The sequence below is a fragment of the Trichechus manatus genome, unplaced genomic scaffold, assembly GCF_000243295.1.
Source record: "Trichechus manatus latirostris isolate Lorelei unplaced genomic scaffold, TriManLat1.0 scaffold00108, whole genome shotgun sequence".
Classification (NCBI taxonomy): Eukaryota; Metazoa; Chordata; class Mammalia; order Sirenia; family Trichechidae; genus Trichechus; species Trichechus manatus.
The window spans coordinates 6,171,738-6,193,382 of record NW_004444044.1 but is presented as its reverse complement, the minus strand read 5'-3'; the positions used below and the strand labels follow the sequence as shown (position 1 = coordinate 6,193,382).

The following is a 21,645-nucleotide window of genomic DNA, read 5'->3' as shown; positions in this document are numbered from 1 at the left end:
AAAGACTTCTCAGGAGATGTGACAGCTGAGCTGACCCATAAAGAATAAACAGGGTTCTCCAGCTACATAACACTGGTTACATATATCCTGCCCTTTTTGCTTCTTGCTTCGAGTAGAACTTCTCATTATCCCGTGAAAGCGTTTTTCTAAATTTGTATTTGGAAGTCAAAGAGAACTCCACTGATTAATAGTATTTTTTCACTACCACTTGAAAAAAAAAAAAAGATTAAATTGTCAAAAGAAATTAAATTTCGTATTTTGGATAGAAAATGAGAATAGTGCAAGAGAAATTGAAAAACTTTTAATGGTATAAAAATCTAATTTACTTTAGCTCATAGTACTCTGATTTTCTTTGAGAAATCCCTTTTTATGGGAAGGCTTGGCAGTACTGCAAAGTATGAGTCAGAAAACACTGACAATGGTGGGTAGTGAAAGGGAGGAGCCAATTGTTGTGTCGTCTAAAATGATACAGTCATCTCTGCTCTGACCAGGATCACAACAGAGGGTTCTGGACAGAGCTGGAGAAGGATGTAGAGCATAATTCTAAGCCACAAAAAAAAGACCAGATTTACTGGCCTAAAGGAGACTGGAGAAACCTCGAGAGTATGGCCCCCAGCCACCCTTTTAGCTCAGTGGTGAGGCTACCTCCGAGGTTCACTGTTCAGCCTGGGAGTGGACAGCCCCGCAAAACCAAATGAGACTAACGAGGTACAGGAGTCCAGTGACAAGGGCCAGAAGGCAGAAGGGGACAAGGAAGCTGGTGATAGGGAACCCAAGTTTGAGTAAGGATATTGTTGATGTGTTGTGAGATTGTTAACCATTGTCATAGGGCAACATTTGTAGTAACTGTTAAATGAGAAACTCTTTTGTTCTGTAAGCCTTCATCTTAAGTGAAAATAACAGCACAATTGGAAGAGCGTAGTCAATGTCACTGAACTGTGCATGTAGAAATTTTTGAAACGGTGTATCTTTGGCTATGTGTATTTTCACCAAAAAAAAAAAGGTTGAGAAGTTAGAGGGTTAATATGTTGTGGGGTTGTTAACCAATGTCATAAAACAATATGTGTACTACTGTTTCATGAGAAACTATTTGTTCTGTAAGCCTTCACCTGAAGTACAATAAAATATTTAAAAAAATAAAAATAAAAAATAAAACAAAATGATACAGTCATCTAAGTTGTGATGACACTGGTATTTTCATGATGAAGCATTTTGGACTTGATAAGAGTTTCAAAGACAGGGAACAAATGTAATAGAATTCTGGCAAGAAATGTCCTTAGTTTTGTCCAAAAGGTCTTGAGAATATATCCTGTAAATGTCATGATGATAAGTGGCTTCAGAAGCATAAAGAACTAGCAAAGTGGTGGGAAACTGGGAGAATTTCAAGTATGAGTTAGTCCTCAAAATTAGCTTCCAATCAGCTAGAAATGACTGGTTCTGCAGGTGAAAGATAAAGAAGAGCAAAGTTACACAGTGTGGGCAGAAATTGCATAGTATCCTGCTCTTTTACTGGAATATGCAATAGCTCTTTCATGGGGGTAAATGCTAGTCCCACTAAATCCTATTTACATAGTGGAATATAACTTTAAAACATACAGAACATTTCAGGATATCAGTAATAAGAATTTCCTGAGTTTTAAAAAAACTCATAAAATTTTTTTTTACACCTATAAGGTCTAGATACAGCAAGAGATTTGTCCCCTTATAGGGGGTGAAGTCTTTGTCATTGACCTTCAAAATCAAAACAGCCATCTTGTAAACACTCAGAATCAACCTCCTCCCACAGGAAGGAGGATCATCAGCTCCAACTCTGACAGCAGCTACATTAACAACAATAATTTATAATTTAATTTAATTCTTAAAATATACTGTGAATATTTCTAGTTTGTCTGCATCCTTCAAGAATATACCGGGGTCTTCAAAATCTTTTATTTTCTGGATGACTAATATAAAAATTGCATTAGAATGGTCCCATTTTCCATCTCAAGAAGACTTTATGTTTACTATGACTGCCAAGCATCTATTAATAAGAACCCCTTTGATTTCATTCATTCATCCAACACTGCTGGAGATATAATCTCTCCTTGTGGAGATGACCTACTGATGGGGAAGACAGATAGTGGGCAATAAACAAATTTATACATAAATATAGGTCTCTGGATGGCAAAAAGTTTTGGCTATTTTAACTCACCCAGTAGGGCTGCGGAAAAAAGTCCTGGCTATCTGCTTCTGTAAAGATTATAGCCAAGAAAACCCTGTTCTACTCTATAACACATGGGCTCTTCATGAGTTGGAATAGACTTGATGGCAATGAGTATTTTTGTAGTACATTAAAAATATAAAGTGTCAGGTGAGAGGATAAATAGTAAACAGAGGGGTGGTGAGATATTAATTAGATAAGGTGGTCGGGGGAGATGTCTCTGCAAAGATGACATTTAAGCAGAGATCTGAACAAAGTGAAGGATGGAGCCATGCAGATATCTGAGGGGAAAGTGTTGCAAACAAAACAAACAGTAAGTACAATGGCCCTGAAGTGGGAACTGACTTGGTATGTTTGCAGAAGAGCAAGTAGGTTAGTGTGGCCAGTGTGGCAAGAGGAGAGGGAAGAAGTTGAGGTCAGAGAGGTAGTCAAACACCAGATCATAACCCAGCAGACCAAGGACTTCTGTATTTTATTCTGAGTAAGAAAGGAAGTCAGTATAGAGTTTTGATTGGTACAGTGGAATGATCCTTTTCAAAAGATCTAGCTGTGGAGAATATACTACAGTGGGATTGGGGAGACAGAGAGATGAAGGCAGGGAAACTGTTTAGGGGACCATAGCAATAGTTCAGGGAGAGGTGATGGTGGCTTGGACTAGGACGTTAGCAGCAAGGACATCAGAAATAATTGGACTCAGAATATATTTTGAAGGCAGAGCTGACAGATTTTGATGATGAATTGGCTGTGGCATGTGAGAATGAAGAAGAGCAAGGATGACTCCAAGGTTTTAGCCAAAGCAGGGTAAAGAATGATAATGCCAGTGGTTTGGAAACATTTTCAAGGCAGCTAGATTCTTTTTTCAAATTAATTCTTACATGGAACTCTAATACAGAATACAGATTTAAAACAGAGCTGCTCTGGGATAGGGAGTATGTAGGGAACACTACCAGTTCGATATCTCCCCACCTTGGAGACCACAGACCCTTCATTCTCAATAACTACTGCTGAATTTCACACTGAAGAACAAACTCCTTAGCATAACCCTGAAGATGCCCCAGGACAGAACTCTCAGCAGCCTGCTCTGTCATACAGCCCCCTTTCCTCATGTCTCTCACATTCTGCTCTCCACCCTTTATCTGCCAACGCACCCAAGGAGCACCCTTACATCTTTCAAATGTCACCTCTGTAAAGTAACACTGGTCACACTTGTATTTACCAAGCTTAAGGTAAATACAGTACACTCCTCTACTTGCTGGCATAAACATTAATATGTTAATCAGGTGTTCTCACAGTGGCGGCCCTCAGGGGAAATTCTTTTATGTTTTACATGTCAACATATTTTGTATTCAAACTAGAGCATAGATACACATTAGATATTCTGTTTGGACACAGTCCTCTCTTCTTCCTGCCCAAAAGCCTCCATTTATGGAAATGCCTGTGGTTAGTAATAAGTCTTAATGACATGGGTTAACTGGGGTTAATGACCTCCTTAAAATGCATATATGTAGTGATATACACGTTAATGGGGAGAAGCAGCAACAGAGAACAAATATAATCATTTAAAATGCAGTTTTGAATGCACAAAGGCACCTGTAGATTCAGACTCAGACTCTTCTTCCCCAGTGTTTAAAAAAACCACCAAACCCTTTGCCATTGAGTTGATTCCGACTCATAGCAACCCTTTAGACCCTATAGGACAGAGTAGAACTGCCCCATAAGGTTTCCAAGGAGCCTCTGGTGGATTCGAATTGCCAACATTTGGTTAGCAGCCATCTCTCAACCACTGCACCACCAGGGTTCCTCCCCAGTGTTCAGTCTCAGAAATGTGGCAGAGTGGAATTCCATTACCAAGAATAAGCTGTCTTTCATTATGGTGGTCTCTGGGCAATTAAAATATAAAATTAGTTTTAAGATATTTTAGTTGAGAGATAGATAGTATTTTGCATGGTAGTTAGAAGCACAAACTCTGGGGCCCAACTATTCTATTTTAAATCCCAACTCAGACACTTACTAGCTTTTCTCAGAAGCAAAATGTGTATAATAGCATCTACTTCATAAGTTTCTTGTGAAAATAAGATGAGACAATGTATGTAAAGTGTCGTAAGTCCTATACAGATTTTTACTATTATTATAATACTACTAAACTGGTTGATCTTTATAAAAACTCACTGAATTCCTAGGAATAATCAAATCCCAATATCTTTCCTCCTTACTCCAGTGGAATATTTGCTGCAATCTTACCTGACTTTCTCGCTTTGAAAAATAAAATGGCTCTAGAAGGAGTCTAAGGATGGACGTGGAGAGTAACAACTCTTCAACCATACTCTAAAGGAATAGTATTAGGTCCTCTCAAAATAACCAAGGTCATCATGAATTTTAATCCCATTTTTATTTTATGCCTTATTTAGGTTTAAACTCACCAGTTCAGAACTGTTCTATGTAAACTCTATTGTATTAAACGTGGTGCCGTAACATAACTAAATCTTAGAACTATAACCCCAGAACACAACTATTTTCCCTCACTTTACCTTGCTTGTCCACTCTACTCTTTTCAGTTGGGTTTATCACAATCTTCACTCATCTCAGTTTAATATTTTTGAAATGATTCCATCTCTTGCACTGAGTTGGCAAGTATATTCTCTTTACAAAAATTTTGTGACTACTCGTATGACAACTCAGACATTCTTGCCTGGTATATTAAGACACCACAAAACAGATTGCCCAATAATTGCAGAGAGCAGTAGGTTCTACTACTTGCTAGCTTTATGACCTCTTGATAACCTTCAGTTTCTTCATCTGAAAAATGGGAATGATGTCCTGAATTTTATGGACTGTAGTGAGGTTTAGAGATAATATTAATTGTACTGATCACAGTGCCTGGAAGATGGTAAACACTCAATGAAAGGAAAATATTATAATTACTATTTTTAATTAACTTGGAATTATAATTCATTTAATGGATCCCCCAAAGGCCATCTTGCGGGAGAATTCATATGATTTCCACTTTGGAGCATCTTTCTCTCTGCCAAACATGGTACTAGGCAGATGATACATCAGTACTTTGAAATGCCTATTTTAGAGGCTGGAGGAAACCTATCACTTTCTCAAATGAAGAACAGAAGTTTGTAATTAGACGCCTGTATTTTCAGTTATGAGGCTCCCTGGTGGCGCAGTGGTTAATCACTCGGCTGCTAACCAAAAAGTTGGCAGTTCAAACCCACCAGCTGCTCCGCTGGAGAAAGATGTGGCAGTCTGCTTCCATAAAGTTTACAGCCTTGGAAACCCTATGGGGCAGTTCTACTCTGTTCTAAGGAGTTGTTATAAGTTGGAATTGACTCGACAGCAATGGGTTATTTTGAATTATCTTGAGTATTAAAGGAGAGGAAGTTGCAAGAGAAAAGAAGCAGTGCCCAGGTTATGTTCACAGACTTTGAACAGAGTCAAATCTCTTTTCCCCCTAACATGATGGTGGATATGAGGACCTTCTTGAAAATCTAAACAGATCTTAGAAATGATAAAAAGAGAACGATCTTACCAAAAGAAATCTAAGCACTCAATACAAATAACATCCAATTATTATTTAATGTTATCTTGAGTTGAAAGTTGAGCATATTCATTGAAAACCTCTTTTGATTTGTGTTTCTTAACATTCTCAAACTTCAATTCACTGAATTATAAAAGAACTATTAATTACCAGTGGTCCTTGGGCAAAAATTCCCTTAAATCACACTCCTACATCTATTCATCCTCATGTAATTAGGTTAAGTTTGTCATGATAAATCTATCCCCCTTGCCAGTGGTTTTCACAAATGGGCATGCAATTCAATTCTGGCCAATGATATTCAAGGGGAAGTTAGTTGGAAGACTTCTGAAAAAGGCTTCCTTATTTCTAAAACAAGTCAAACTAAGAGATAGTTCCTTTTACTTTCTTCTGGACCTTTGTCTTCATGTAACAATTGAGACCACTGCAGCCATTTTGCAACTCTGAAAGGAGCCAATCTGAAGACAGATCTTACTCATTAGGGACCCCAGAGAGACAGAAAGAACCCGAGTCTTATATGACACATTTGAACTGCTTATCAAACACACCTGAGATCATAAACTCAATCGTAATTTTGGATTTACAGTTTTATTAAATAATAATTTTTCTTGTTCTTTAAACCAGTTGGAAGCTAGGTTTTCAGCTAACTGCAGTTGAAATCATCCAGAGTAATATATGTCACAGCCTCAAGTATCTGAATATGAAGTTTTTTTGAAACGTCAAAAAAGACCTTAATTCAAGATCTATTCAGTTCAAGTTTTGACAGTTCAGACAAAGAATTTTGTACATTCAAAACCATTTAAAAAGATAATAGTATAACTGAGACTGAAGAGAAAAACTTTCTGCATATACTTTATGCAAACTGGAAGCACACGATACATATGCTCGATATGCTGATTGCAAAATATTTCTAGCAATTCTTTGAAACCAAGTCTTTAGTTTTATGTATGTAAATAAATCCTGAAATTTATATATAAATTAAAAAAACCTTATTGAACATTTTTTGCAGGGTAGGAGTGCAATTGTTAACTAGACAGACTGATAGAGCCTACAGTATAGTGGGAAATACAGACGTTAAAAAAATTACTATGGACATATGTATATAATTACCATGATGAAAAACTCAAAGAGAGATAAATGTAAGGTATTCTTATATACACGTAATGGGAAAACCTTATCTAGATTAGGGATCAGGGAACATACCCCTGAGGACGTTTAAGCCAAGGCTTGAAGGATGAGCTAATCAGGTGACGGTTAGAGGGAGGAATAGTTCAGCATGTCTTAGGTGAGTAGAAGCTTAGCAAGTTCATATACTGAAATAAGACTAGTATGGAAGAAACATAGTGAGTGAGAAAGAGAACAACCTGTAGTCACTGCAGAGACATGTAAAATAATTTCCACTAAAATTTTTGTATATGACTGAAAAATCAGCTTAATAAATCTGTCTGATATTATAGCATATACAGTTCCTTAGAGAATAATAATATAAATATATACAGTATGTCACACTGCTCTGAACATTTTAAAAATTAGTAACTGTGAAAATGTTAGAAAAGCTCCGTAACAACTGGGATACTGGAGGTCATTTCCAGATAAACAGAAGTTAAGGGAATTTGTAAAAACCAGACTGAAATTATAAGAAATATTAAACGGAGTTCTCTGGTTAGAGAAACAACAACATCAGACAACAATCCGAGACTAGGAAACAGGACAGATCAACCAGTTATCAACTCAGATAAGGACTTGACAAAAACAAATCAAGGCTAAAAGACAGAAAATAGGGAGCCAGAGATGCCAATATATAAACAATGACGATGTCAGAATAAAAAAGAGGGAATAAACAGTGTAGTCATAGAACTTCCATATGGAGATGAAGTACTGGCAATGTCAAGAAATAAAAGACTGGTTTAAACTTAGAAAAATAAACATAAACATCAAGGTACCCACAAAGCAAGCTAACAAACCTATCCATCAAAATAAAGAAGAAGAAAAACATAAAGACTCAGCAAACACAAAATCAACGATAATGAAAGAGATGAAAAGAAAATACATAAAGAAAAAGAACTCAGCACAGAAAATTAAACGGAACAAAGAAACTGTCAGCATCTCTCACACACACATACACACACACATCACATACATACATAAATCAAAATGAAGCAGTAAAATTCATACCTATCAAGAGTTACAGTGAATGTAAACAGCCTAAATGCACTGGGAAAGGGATACTTTCTAGTGTATATTCTTTTCCAATGTACATGAAACATTCTCCAGAATAGACTACGTTTTAGGCCACAAAGCAAGCCTTACCAAAATCCAAAACATCGAAATAATACTCATCACCTTCTCTGATCACAGTGCCATAAAAGTAGAAATCAATAACAGAAACAGCAAGGAGAAAAAATCAAACACCTGGAAACTGAACAACACCTTGCTTAAAAACTACTGACTAATAAGAGAAATCAAGGATGGAATTAAAAAAAATTCATAGAATCAAATGAGAATGAAAACGTATCTTACCAAAACCTTTGGGACACCACGAAAGCAGTGCTTACAGGTCAGTTTATAGCAATAAACGCACACGTCAAAAAAGAATAAAGGGCCAAAATCAAAACATTAACCCTACAACTCGAACAAATAGAAAGAGAGTAGTAAAAGAAGCTCTCAGTCACCAGAAGAAAGGAAATAATAAAAATTAGAGCAGAAGTAAATGAAATAGAGACTAGAAAAACAATAGAAAGAATCAATAGGACTAAAAGTTGCTTCTTTGAAAAGATAAACAAAATCGACAAACCGTTGGCCAAATTGACAAAAGCAAAACAGGAGAGAAGGCAAATAACCCGAATAAGAAATGAGACGGGTGATATCACAACAGATCCAACTGAAATAAAAAAGATCATAACAGAATACTATGTGTCATGGATTGAATTGTGTCCCCCAAAAGTATGTGTCAACTTTGCTAGTCCATGATTCCCAGTATTGTGTGATTGTCCACCATTTTGTCATCTGATGTGATTTTCCTATGTGTTGTAAATCCTACCTGTATGTTGTTAAATGAGGTGGGATTAACAGCAGTTATGTTAATGATGCAGTACTCAATCTACAAGATTAGGTTGTGCCTTAAATCAATCTCTCTTGAGATATAAAAGAGAGAAGCAAGCAGAGAGACATGGGGACGTCATACCACAAAGAAGCAAGAGCCAGGAGAATAGCACATCCTTTGAACCTGGGGTATCTGTGCTGAGAAGCTCCTTGACTCAGGAAGATTGATGACAAGGACCTTCCCCCAGAGCCAACAGACAGAGAATGCCTTCCCCTGAAGCTGGCATCCTGAATTTAAACTTCTAGCCTACTTGACTGTGAGAGAAAAGATTTCTCTTTGTTAGAGCCATCCAATTGTGGTGTTTTGGTTACAGTGCACTAGATAGCTAAGACACTATGAAAAATTGTACTGCAACAAATTTGAAAATATAGAGGAAATGGACAAATTTCTAGAGACACACTAGCTACCTCAACTAACACAAATTGAGGTCAAGAAACTAAACAGACCCATAGCAAAAGAAATTGAAGAGGTAATAAAAAAAAAAACTCCCACCAAAAAAAAAGCCCTGGCCCAGATGGCTTCACTGGAAAATTCTACCAAACTTTCAGAGAAGAGCTGACACCAATACTACTCAAGCTATTTCAAAGCATAGAAAAGGAAGGAATACTCCCAAACTCATTCTATGAAGCCAGCATAACCCTGATACCAAAGCCAAGCAAAGACACCACAAACAAAGAAAACTACAGACCAATATTCCTCATGAACATAGACGCAAAAAATTCTCAACAAAATCCTACACAATAGAATTCAACAGCCTATCAAAAAAATAATACATCATGACCAAGTGGGATTCATACCAGGTATGCAGGAATGGTTCAACATTAGAAAATCAATCAATGTAATCCACCACATAAATAAAACAAAAGAACCACATGATCTTTTCAATCGACCCAGAAAAGGCATTTGACAAAGTCCAACACCCATTCCTGATAAAAACTCTCAGCAAAATAAGAATAGAAGGAAAATTCCTCAACATAACAAAGGGCATCTACACAAAGCCAACAGTCTACATCATTTTAAATGCAGAGAGAATGAAAGCATTCCCCTTGAGAATGGGAACCAGACAAGGATGCCCTTTATCACCACTCTTATTCAACATTGTGCTGGAAGTCCTAGCTAGAGCAATAAGGTAAGAAAAAAAAAAAATGCATCCAAATTGGTAAGGAAGAGGTAAAACTATCCCTATTTTCAGACAGATGATATGATCTTATACACAGAGAACCCCAAAGAATCCACAAGAAAGCTACTGGAACTAATAGAAGATTTCAGCAAAGTAGCAGGATACAAGCTTAACATGCAAAAATCAGTAGGATTCCTCTACACCAAAAAAAAAAAAAAAACTTTGAAAAGGAAATCACCAAATCAATACCATTTACAATAGCCCCCAAGAAGATAAAGTACTTAGGAATAAATCTAACCAGGAACATAAAAGACCTATACAAAGAAAACTACAAAACACTACTATAAAAAACCAAAAAAGACCTATATAAGTGGAAAAACATAACATGCTTATGGATAGGAGGACTCAACATTCTGAAAGTGTCAATTCTACCCAAAGCGATTGACAGATACAATCTTGATCTGAATTCCAACACCATTCTTTAACGAGATGGAAAAACAAGTCACCAGCTTTAGATGGAAAGAGAAGAGGCCCCAGATAAGTAAAAGCATTGCTGAAGAAGAACAAAGTGGGAGGCCTCATGCTACCTGATTTTATAACCTATTGTACCCTGGTGGTGTAGTGGTTAAGAGCTACGTCTGCTAACCAAAAGGTCCGCAGTTCGGATCCCCTAGGTGCTCCTTGGAAACTCTATAGGGCAGTTTACTCTGACCTATGGGGTCACTATGAGTCAGAATCCACTCAACAGCAATGGGTTTCCTTTTTGTGGGTTTATTATGCCGCGAAAATAGTCGAAACAGCCTGGTATTGGTACAACAACAGACACATAGACTAATGGAACAGAATTGAGAACCCAGACATAAATCCATCCATCTATTAGCAGCTGATATTTGACAAAGGGCCAAAGTCTGTTAAATGGGAGAAAGTCTTTTTAATAAATGGTGCTGGCATAACTAGCTATCCAGCTGTAAAAAAAAATGAAACAGGACCCATACCTCACTCCATACACAAAAACTAGCTCCAAATGGATCAAAGACCTAAATATAAAATCTAAAACAATAAAGATCTTGGAAGAAAAAATAGGGACAACACTAGCGGCCCTAATACATGGCATAAATAGGATACAAACCATAACTAACAAAGCACGAACACCAGAAGAGAAACTGGATAACTGGGAGCTCCTAAAAAATTAAATACTAATGCTCATCAAAAGTCTTCACGAAAAGAGTAAAAAGAGAACCTACAGACTGGGAAAAAATTTGGAGCTACAACATATCCTGCAAAGGTCTATTCTCTAAAGTCTACAAGATACTGCAACACCTCAGCAACAAAAAGACAAGTAATCCAATTAAAGAATGAGCAAACATATGTCCAAAGACATGGACATGTCATAAAGATATGTCTTCACCAAAGAAGACATTCAGCAGCTAACAGACACAACAGGAAATGCTTGAGATTATTAGCCATTACCCAGTGCTGTCACGTTGATTCTGATTCATAGTGACCCTATAGAAATGCAAATCAAAACTGCACTGAGATACCATCTCACCCCAACAATACTGGCACTAATCCAAAAAACACAAAATAACAAATGTTGGAGAGGTTGTGGGGAGATTGGAATTCTTATGCGCTGCTGATGGGAATGTAAAATGGTACAATCAGTTTGGAAAGCGATATGGCGCTTCCTTAAAAAACTAGAAATAGAAATACCATATGATCTAGCAATCCCACTCCTAGGAATATACCCTAGAGAAATAAAAAGCATCACACGAATAGACACATCCATGCCCATGTTCATTGCAGCACTACTCACAATAGCAAAAAGATGGAAACAACCTAAACACCAATCAACAGATGAATGGATAAACAAATTATGGTACATATACACAATGGAATACTATGAAACAGTAAAGAACAATGATGGATCCATGAAACATCTCACAACCATGGATGAATCTGGAGGGCATTATGCTGAGTGAATAAGTCAGTCACAAAAGGACAAATATTGTATAAGACCACTATTATAAGTACTCGAGAAAAGGATTACACACAAAAGAAAGCAATTCTTTGATGGTTAAGAAGGTGGGGAAGGAGGAAGAGGTGAAATCACTAACTAGATAGTACACAAGTGTCAACTTCGGTGAAGAGAAGGACAACACACAATATAGGGGAAGTGGGGAAGTCAGCACAACTGGACCAAAGCTAAAGCATAGAAGTTTCCTAGACACATCCAAACACTTTGAGGGACCAAGTAGCTGGGGCTGGGGTCTGGGGACCATAGTCTTGGAGGATATCTAGGTCGATTGGCATAACATAGTTCATAAAGAAAAGGTTCTGCATCTCACCTTGGTGAGTAGCACACGGGGTCTTAAAAGCTTGCGAGCAGCCATCTAAGATATATCTATTGGTCCTATCCCATCCAAAGCAAAAGAGAGTGAAGAAAGCCAAAGACACAGGGAAAATATTAGCCCAAAGGACTAAAAGGATCACATGAACTGGAGACTCCACCAGCCTGAGACCGGAAGAACTAGATGGTGCCTGGCTACCACCAAAGACCGGCTCTGACAGGGATCACAGCAGAGAGTCCTGGACAGAGTGGAAGAAAAATGTAGACCAGAATTCAAATTCACAAAAAAATACCAGACTTTCTGGTCCAACAGAGACTGGAAGAACCCCTGAAAATATAGCCCCAGACACTCTGCTAACCCAGAACTGAAACCATTCCAAAGCCCACTGTTCAGACAAAGATTAGACAGGCCTATAAAACAAAAAATAACACATGTGAGGAACGTGCTTCTTAGTTCAATCAAATATATGAGACCAAATGAGCAACTCCTGTCCAAAAGCAAGATGAGAAGGCAGGAAGGGACAGGAACTGGATGAACGGACACAGGGAACCCGGGCTAGAAAGGGTGAGCATGCTGTTCACATTATGGAGATTGTAACAAAATGTGTGTAAATTTTTTTAATGAGAAAAATAAATAAATAAGCAAAGCAAGCAATTCAGACCAAAATAAATAAACGAATAACAGGGATACTAGATAGACACTAGTTGATTCAGACACATGGCGACCCCAGGTGTGTCAGAGTAGAACTGTGCTCCATAGGGTTTTCAATGCCTGATGTTTTTTGGGAAGTAGATCTCCAGGCCTTCTTCCCAGGTGCCCCTGGGTAAACACAAACTGCCAACCTTTCAATTAGCAGAAAAGTGCATTAACCACTTGTACCGTAAAGGGACTCCTGCACCATACAAATCCCATTGCCATCGAGTTGCTTCTGACTCATAGCGACCCTATAGGACACAGTAGAACTGCCCCATAGGGTTTCCAAGGAGCAGCTGGTGGATCCGAATTGCTGACATTTTGATTAACAGCCGAGCTCTTAACCACTGCGCCACCAGGGCCCTGCATCATGCAAGGGGTACACAAATGATAGAAATCCTGCCTGTGATGACTATATATGAACATCCAGGCATATTATTAATATTCTTCTGTCCATTCTGCCTGTATTTTGTAGTCTGACTCTTAGATGGTTCAGCACTTGATTGCATGATAATTTATTTTTTACTCACGTACACAAAACTTACTTCTCCAACAAGATTGTAAAATCCTGAAGAGCAGAGGTTTCTCTTCTGCGTCTTTTATATTTCCGTAAGCCCCTCACATAGCAGCTACTTAGAAAATCTTGTTGATTTAGGAAATCTCAATTATGAGTGTGAATCACAATGACCTCAGGCTCACAACTTGCCAGCACTTCCTTGTAGACAAGGAAGACGTAAAACTGTATTCGACACACAGCTGTTAAGGACAACCATAATAACTTTCCAGGGTCAAACCAAGAATCTCAGGTCTTAAGTTGTATTTTTTCCCCTTAGAGGGTGAACAAATAATAACAGAGGTCATCTAGCATAGCAAGGAGAAAAACAAAACTTTTCCATTAGGTTTTGAACTTCAGATTCAGAAACAGGCTGAGCATTTACTTTTTTTTCTCAAATATTATCTAGCTGTTCGCTTTTCATATATTGACATAAGAAAAACTGAAAAGAAAAATTCTAATTTACAGGAAAGCAAATATCAAGTCTCACCTCCTTTTCTATGTCGCACGCCCAGCTGGCTGATTCCATCCCTCCCAGGTGAGCTCTTTGTGTTTGTTTGTTTGTTTGTTTTTCTTTATTTTATGAAATAGCCCAATGGCCTCTCAATAAATTCTCATTTTAATTTAAGTTCATTTCTTTCAACCAAAAGAATTGTAACCAAGCTCATCTAACACATCATCCAATGCTTCTTGAGAAATCACATTTTGCTATTTGCACGTGAGATTGACAGGATATTTCAAGAGACAAAAACAAAATTTAAATATTTACTAACTAAAAAAGAAGTCCTAAACTGTTGAGGGCAAGTTCTTCTGCCAAATATTTTGAACATTTGTTGATGTTTAACATTTTTGTTATACCATCCCTAAAAATCTTCAATATTTTGTCTACTACTGAAAGATCAAAAGCTATACAAACTGTTACTAGTTGCAATCAATTTCTGATCTCATAAAAAGTAACAGTTTGATAATAAAGTATGTATGTGTATGTATATACACATACACACATAAGAGAAATGTATGTATAAAATCACAGATGCCAAACAGGAGAGAAATATATATTTATTTATTTATCTGCAGTTTCTTTGAATAAGCAGCCATTTTTCACTTAGTTTCTTGTATCATTGACTAGTATAAAGATTTATATGTAAGAGGTATTTTGCAACTCAGTTCAAAGGAAGGAACTATGATTAACATATAAATGTCTTCAAGGAGCTCAACAATGTTCTAATTTATAAATAGCTTAATCTGCGTAGTAAATAAACAAAATTAACATGTCCCAGAATCTTTCTGTCAAGTTTTCCGAGGGCCATGTGTGATAGAGGTAATGAGTAGGTTAGAGTGCTGCATACAAAGTGGAAGAACTTCTCATTCTTGAAATTTTCCCCTCAAAACCTGAGCTGTCTTACGTTGAATAATTAACAAAAAATCATAAAATCCAAATGTTATTTCATTAGATTTATCTTTTTTTCTAATAACCTTGTTTTTTTAAAATTGTGATCTAGGTGAAAGTTTACATAGCAAATAGTTTCTCATTGAACAGTTAATACACAAATTGTTTTGTGACATTGGTCACCAACCCTGTGATGTGAATAATCTTATTTTTAATTCTTAAAAATCTGAGTATACTTTAGGTGGTTCACTTATACTTAATGAGTTGTTAAAATAAAATCATCAAATTCCCAGAAGTTTAAAAAGCCATACTATGTAGCTACAGAAATATCCAACATAACTGAACTTCTAATTTCTGAACTTTTAAAGAAAACTTACCAAGTGTCTTATAGTTTAAATAATGTAAATATTAATTTTCTCTGCATAAAAATACCTAGTGTTCCATTGTCAAATTTCATATTCTGATAAATGCTACTTTTATATCCATAAATGGATCAATGGAAATGTACTCACTTCTATATTTTTACCCACTTTTATATTTGCGTAAAAATTCATTAATAAAATTATGATAGTATTATATCTGGCTACAAATAAAGCTTCAAAAAGCAGTTACAGTCAGAAAGAGAAGCTTATTTTACAACTGTATGCACAATAATAGCTCTCCTTCATGAAGTATACCGAGTCTTGAGTCTGAAGTACACTGAGTACACTGAAGTACATGAATCTAGTTTTCATGTACTTCCTCTTATGCAGTTAAGCAGTTAAGCATTATAAATACAGTGTTAATTTCCTCAACCTTTGCATATGAATCAAAGAAAATGCAATTCTAATAGGTACATTTCATTCTAATTAATGTTTACTTCATTTATTCCAGTGCATAGATAGCACGTAGTTCAAGAAGATAATCCAGTTCCAGGAAGCTGTAGCAACTCCCAACACATAGCCTGTTGAATGAAAGTGCATCTTATTTAAAATTTATTCAATCACTTCCAGAAAGACAATCATGCACATAGTACACTTTGTTTCATTAGTTTAGAGATATGTATGTAAATGCTGCCTGAATTTTTGATCCACTTCCAAAATAATTTTTTTGAGGGCAAGTAGGTTGATACTAAGATCTGCACTCTGGCTTACCAACATCAAAAATAGTAGATAGCTCAAAGGGAGAATGAGGAAAAAACAAAGACACAAGGGAAAGATTAGTCCAAAGGACTAATGGACCACAACTACCACAGCCTCCACCAGACTGAGTCCAACACAACTAGATGGTGCCCGGCTACTACCACCGCGTGCTCTGACTCTGATCACAATAGAGGGTCCCAGACAGAGACGGAGAAAAATGTAGAACAAAATTCTAACAAAAAAAAAAAAAACAGACCAGACTTACTGGTCTGATAGAGACTACAGAAACCCTGACAGTATGGCCCCCGGACACTCTTTTAACTCAGTAATGAAGTCACTCCTGAGGTTCACCCTTTATCCAAAGATTAAGACAGGCCCATAAAACAAAATGAGACTAAATGGGCACGTCAATCCTGGGGCGAGGATGAGAAGGCAGAAAGGAACAAGAAAACTGGTAATGGGGAACCCAAGGTCGAGAAGGGGAGAGTGTTGATACGTCGTGGAGTTGGCGACCAATGTCACAAAATAGTATGTGTTTTAATTGTTTAATGAGACACTAATTTGCTCTGTAAACCTTCATCTAAAGCACAATAAAAACATATATATATGTTTAAAAAAACTTAGTACCTAGCTCAGCTAGTTGGAGTTGGTTAGTGAGGTAAGAATATGGATATAGTTTGCCCTACTTGGTTACTTGATAGGAAATTGCAACTCTACCTTGTTGTTAGGTGGGGTCAAGTCAATTTCAACTGACAGTGGCCCCATATGATGGAGTAGAACTGCTTCATAGGGTTTTCTTGGCTGTAAACTTTAGGGGAACAGATCTCCAGGTCTTTCTCCTGCAGAGCCACTGGGAGCGCTGAACCACCAGCATTTCAGGTACCTTAAAAATCCACTTGCCATTGAGTTGACACCGGCTCATAGTGACCCTATAGGACAGAGTAGAAATGCCCCATATTTCTGGGTTTCCAGGGCTGTAAATCTTCACGGGAGCAGACTGCCACATCTTTCTTCCACGGAGGGGATGGTGGGTTCACACTGCTGAACTTTTGCTTAGCACCCGAGCGAGCACTTAACCACTTAATTACTATGCCACCAGGGCTCCTTTCAGGTACCTTGTGGGGCGGGGGGGGGGGGGGGATGATCTAAACCCATTGCCATCAAGTCGATTCTGACTCATAATGACCTTCATTTCTAACTAATGGTGGGCCCTGAGTCATTAAAAATACAAATAAAAAGAAAATTAAATTTAAAAAAAATTTTTGAGTCATGCAAATAGATCGACACAAACACTACTAAAAAATTAACTCAAAGTCCATATGTTTGTGAATGAATAGAAAAGCTAATGAGCCTATCTTCTATGTTGCCACGGTTTGTTTCTGAGTAATGTTTAATGTTCTTGCAAAAACTGTTGTCAGCAAGATAAGATGGACACTACCAGCTAAATGAATTGAAACAAGGAGAAATGCATGGTCTTGCCAATTTTGAAGACATGGTAAAGGAACACAGGGGCAGTCCTTAGAAAGTTATTGTTGATAATTGCTGGGGAGTCGATTCTGACCCAAGGTGAATGACCCGCTGTGTGCAAGGTTGTGACCCTTCAGAAGCAGATCTCCAGGCCTGTCTTCTGAGGCACCCCTGGGTTGGTTTGAACTGCCAACCTTTCAGCTATAGTCTAGCCCTTAGCCTTTTGTGCCCCCCCAGGGACTCCTTTAGAAAGAAGTAGTTGCCCCAAAAATACTAAATCACAAAATGTGAGGGATTTAAGCCTGTGATCGGTCTCCTCTAGAAAGGATGTATTTTTAGAGTTAACTTTACTGAAAATGATGCTGCTCATACTGTGAAAATGTGAAGTTGCTTGCCTCAACCATTTTTTATGTTATCTCCCAAGTACCCAGCCACAATATCCTACTACTTAATACATATTTAAAAGTGATATGACATATAAACAATGAAAAAAAAATGAATTGATCTTTCCTTTACCTACCAATAGTAGAAATGTTGGCCTGTATTACATAACCCAACTAAAGTTTGAGATTGGAAATTAAGATGTAATCAAGGACTGGTAACCACCAGGCAGGCAGCAAGATGATTATGAAAAGATGAATGATAACAGGGAGGGGAAGATAGGCAGTAGGGTCACAATGGAGCAGGAAGTGCCTCACTGACTTAGTGCAGAGGAGAGCTAAGATGATACCATTGACATAGTTTCGAGGTGGCACCCATGCTAATATGTCAAATCCAGACCTCATCTTCAGTATCTACAATCCTGTTCAGGTCTGTATGTATGATTGAGCTGATGAGTTCAGGGTGAAAAATGGGAGTAATATAACTGGCCTAGTTGTTAATCTATTTTTAAAAACCTTTATCAAGATGAAGCTGTTGGTTCTTTTACTTTTTATTGCTCCTATTCTGAATATATACTGCCATATTACACCATAGGCCTCATTTGTTTTAAGTCCTTCTGCCTGTTCAGGTTTATTTGGCTAATTATAAAAACAGGCAAAGAAAATACAAAAAATTGTCAATAGGTATAAGCAGGGGAATACATCAGTTAAAGCAGTCGTTTGACACCTTGTAAATCAAATCAAAGGATTACCTCAATTTTTTTATTTTTCATTTTTTCATGCAGTACCGCATAGACACACCTTATACTCCCTGTTTTGCACTGAATTTTTTTTTTTTTTCCCTATTTTCAGGAGTCTTCCAACTTGCTCTACCCTGTCTCATCTGTTGGGATGTGTGTTCAAGATTGTTTGAAATTGTAGTATCTGAACCAGCATTATTTTAGGTATTACCAGAGATTTTTCAAATGTTGTCTTGATATTTAGTTTTTAAAATCATGTAGTTTTAAACTCATGTAGAAGAGACTTTATATTAAATAGATCCATGTTAAATTGCCATATTCAATAATTTTTAACCCATAAAAAGCATAATTTGATATGGTTAATACTAATAGATGATACAAAAGAAAAAAAAAAGTTGTCCTTGAGTCAACTCCAATTCATATTTTCTATAGGTAAATTTTAAGTGAATTTATAAAATTCCTAAGATGTGAGCTACTCTCTTTACTCAATGATAATGAGATAATGCAAATTCTTGAATGCCTCAAAGTGGCCTGTTTTACATTTTTGAGCAGCAGTTAGCAGTTAATTAAAAATTCTAAAAGCTGTGTAAAGTGTTTTAAAGACAAGTGAATACATTTTAAGTACTGGTAACTATAGGAAACTAGTAAAGAGTCAAAGTTTATTCATACATACTATTAGAAAAAAATATAACATACACAACCAAAAACACCAAATACAAATGTCTATGATTTGGCTTTGAATTTGGATTTGAAGCAGGATTTTGAATATGCATGTTCCTGATTTGATATTCTAAGGCTTCACAATGCTTCATAATAAGTAATGAAGCCATATTATGATTACATGACTCAAGAATATGAGAACCTTTTTTGCCATTTGTCCCTAAATTCCCATCCACTACACTAACACACCTGACCCTGCAGTACTACAAAGGCAAAATATTCTTTTTAAAGACTACTGCAAATAACCACTTAAAGTACCACAGGCATAGCTTGTTGGTCAAAATTTCTGGTTGCCATGCTGTCTTCCTACACCTGCTGAAGAGTGTTAAGAGAGGATTTAGGTCTTTAGGGGCTTCTTTAAGCAGAGTAGGAAATTATATCAGTATTTAACGTAGTCAAACTGCATCTCACAAGTTTAACTTTTATTTATCTGTAGATTAACAAAAAAAGTCTATAGAATGTTATCTTATACCCTGAAAGTCTACTAAAAAAAAAAAAAAAATCTGTCAGTAATCACTGGCATCATTATTACCAAATCCAGGAATTAGAAAAGAAAGAAATGATTTAGAAAAATTTTGGGGTGGGGGGAAGTACAAAACCTTTACTTCATACTCATCACATTTATGATTAACGTGGATTTATTTGTCACGTCTCTTCTTTTAGATGTTAAACTCTATGAATGCATAGACTATGTTTTATTCATATAAGTGTGTATACCTGTGTTTATGTGCATGTGATATGTGTAGGTATACACACCTGATATATACACACAACACATACCATGTATATATACCATGTATGCAGATACGTATATATGTACACACGTGCATATGTATTTATAGTGTGCTAGTAACTAACCCCTTGCCGTTGAGTCGATTCCGACTCATAGTGACCCTATAGGGCAGAGTAGAACTGCCCCATAGGGTTTCCAAGGAGAACCTGGTAGACCGAACTGCCGACCTTTATGTTAGCAGCCAAAGCTCGTAACCACTACACCACCAGGGTTTCCATAGTGTGCTAGTAGTATACTATAAACTAGCGTAAGTATTTATTGAATTAATGAATAAATAAAACTTAAAAATCTAGTCTATAAGCATTTATCTGATGCATTCATATCTTCAACAACAAGTCCCCATCAACTGCACAACATAACTTCATTTAAAATGGATTAAAAATAAATTTAGAATGTCAGCTTTTTATTAGAGTAAGCTTGAAATTTTCATCTACTTCTAGTCTCTCCTGTTTTTCTCAGTATCTGTTCTTTGGCTTTGGGCATATGTTACTGTAAGTCAACACATAATTATCTAATCTCTGCAATGGGCCAGACAATGTGTTTGGCACTGGGAATACAGAGATCTCTCTGTTTAATTGCGGTTAATTGAATTTAATGCATACAGAGAGAGAACTGTCAATACGTTAGGCAAGTTTGAAGAGAATGGCTGTGCTTAAGGCTTTGTAGTTACCCATGAAAATGATTTCAAGGCCCAATAATAGTGACAATACTTAAGATATGAGAAGGACAAAAATTTCACAGTGATTTGATTAGTCTCTTGAAGAAGACTATATGGTCTCACTGAATGTAAGGAGGAACATTCGTTGTAGACAGAGGAAACTGCATGTACAAAGGCATTCTGCCTGCCACTCCTGTTGCTTAGTTCTGCATCACTCGTACCTGGATGACCATATAACTACCAAATGGATCTGGTTCACAGTAATCGTTCAAAATTGCAAATCTCAGTATTTCTCTCTCTTGCTTAAATGTTTATTCAATCCTCATAATAAAATTCAGAGTTTTTAGTCTAACACGAAGATCCATCATATTCTTGCACCTTCTCATCACTTCAGTTTCATCTCCTGATAATATCCAACATCTATTTGCTAGTGTATCTCAAGTCTCATGACCTTTGTAATGGCTATGTTCCATCAACCTGGAATCCTATCCTCTCTTTCTCCTCTAACTAATCCCTACTTGCTTTGTTTATACAATCTTCTTATGAGATGGTGTGGGTACCCTATTTGCAATTTTTTTTTTTTTTTTTACATTTAGCAGACTGTGCTGTCAGAGAGTGGCTTATTAATTTGCATCTTGCCCACTAAGGTTTATACTTGTCACCATATTTCATACGTGTTTCACTAGTGGAGGGGCATCTTAAGAAACTTTTTAATGCTCTCCGTATTAGCTAGTTATTAACTCCTTTGAGATCATAGAACTTAAGAATTCTAAAGGACTTTAGGGCCATCTAGTGTAGTGCTTTTTAAAAATACTTTT

The 21,645-nt window shown here is 36.8% G+C and overlaps 1 protein-coding gene across 1 annotated transcript in view; it reads right to left on the bottom strand.

Moving 5' to 3' along the window:
- Positions 1-4,522, bottom strand: part of LOC101353331 (transmembrane serine protease 11F) — a 67,921-nt gene extending 63,399 nt beyond the window's left edge. Inside the window, exons 1-2 of the mRNA XM_004383367.1 lie at positions 4,442-4,522; positions 3,203-3,336 (exon numbers count right to left, since the gene is read on the bottom strand). Coding sequence (XP_004383424.1) covers positions 3,203-3,336; positions 4,442-4,522 — 215 coding nt within the window. The remainder of the gene's footprint in view (positions 1-3,202; positions 3,337-4,441) is intronic.
- Between the last annotated feature and the right edge of the window lie 17,123 nt (positions 4,523-21,645).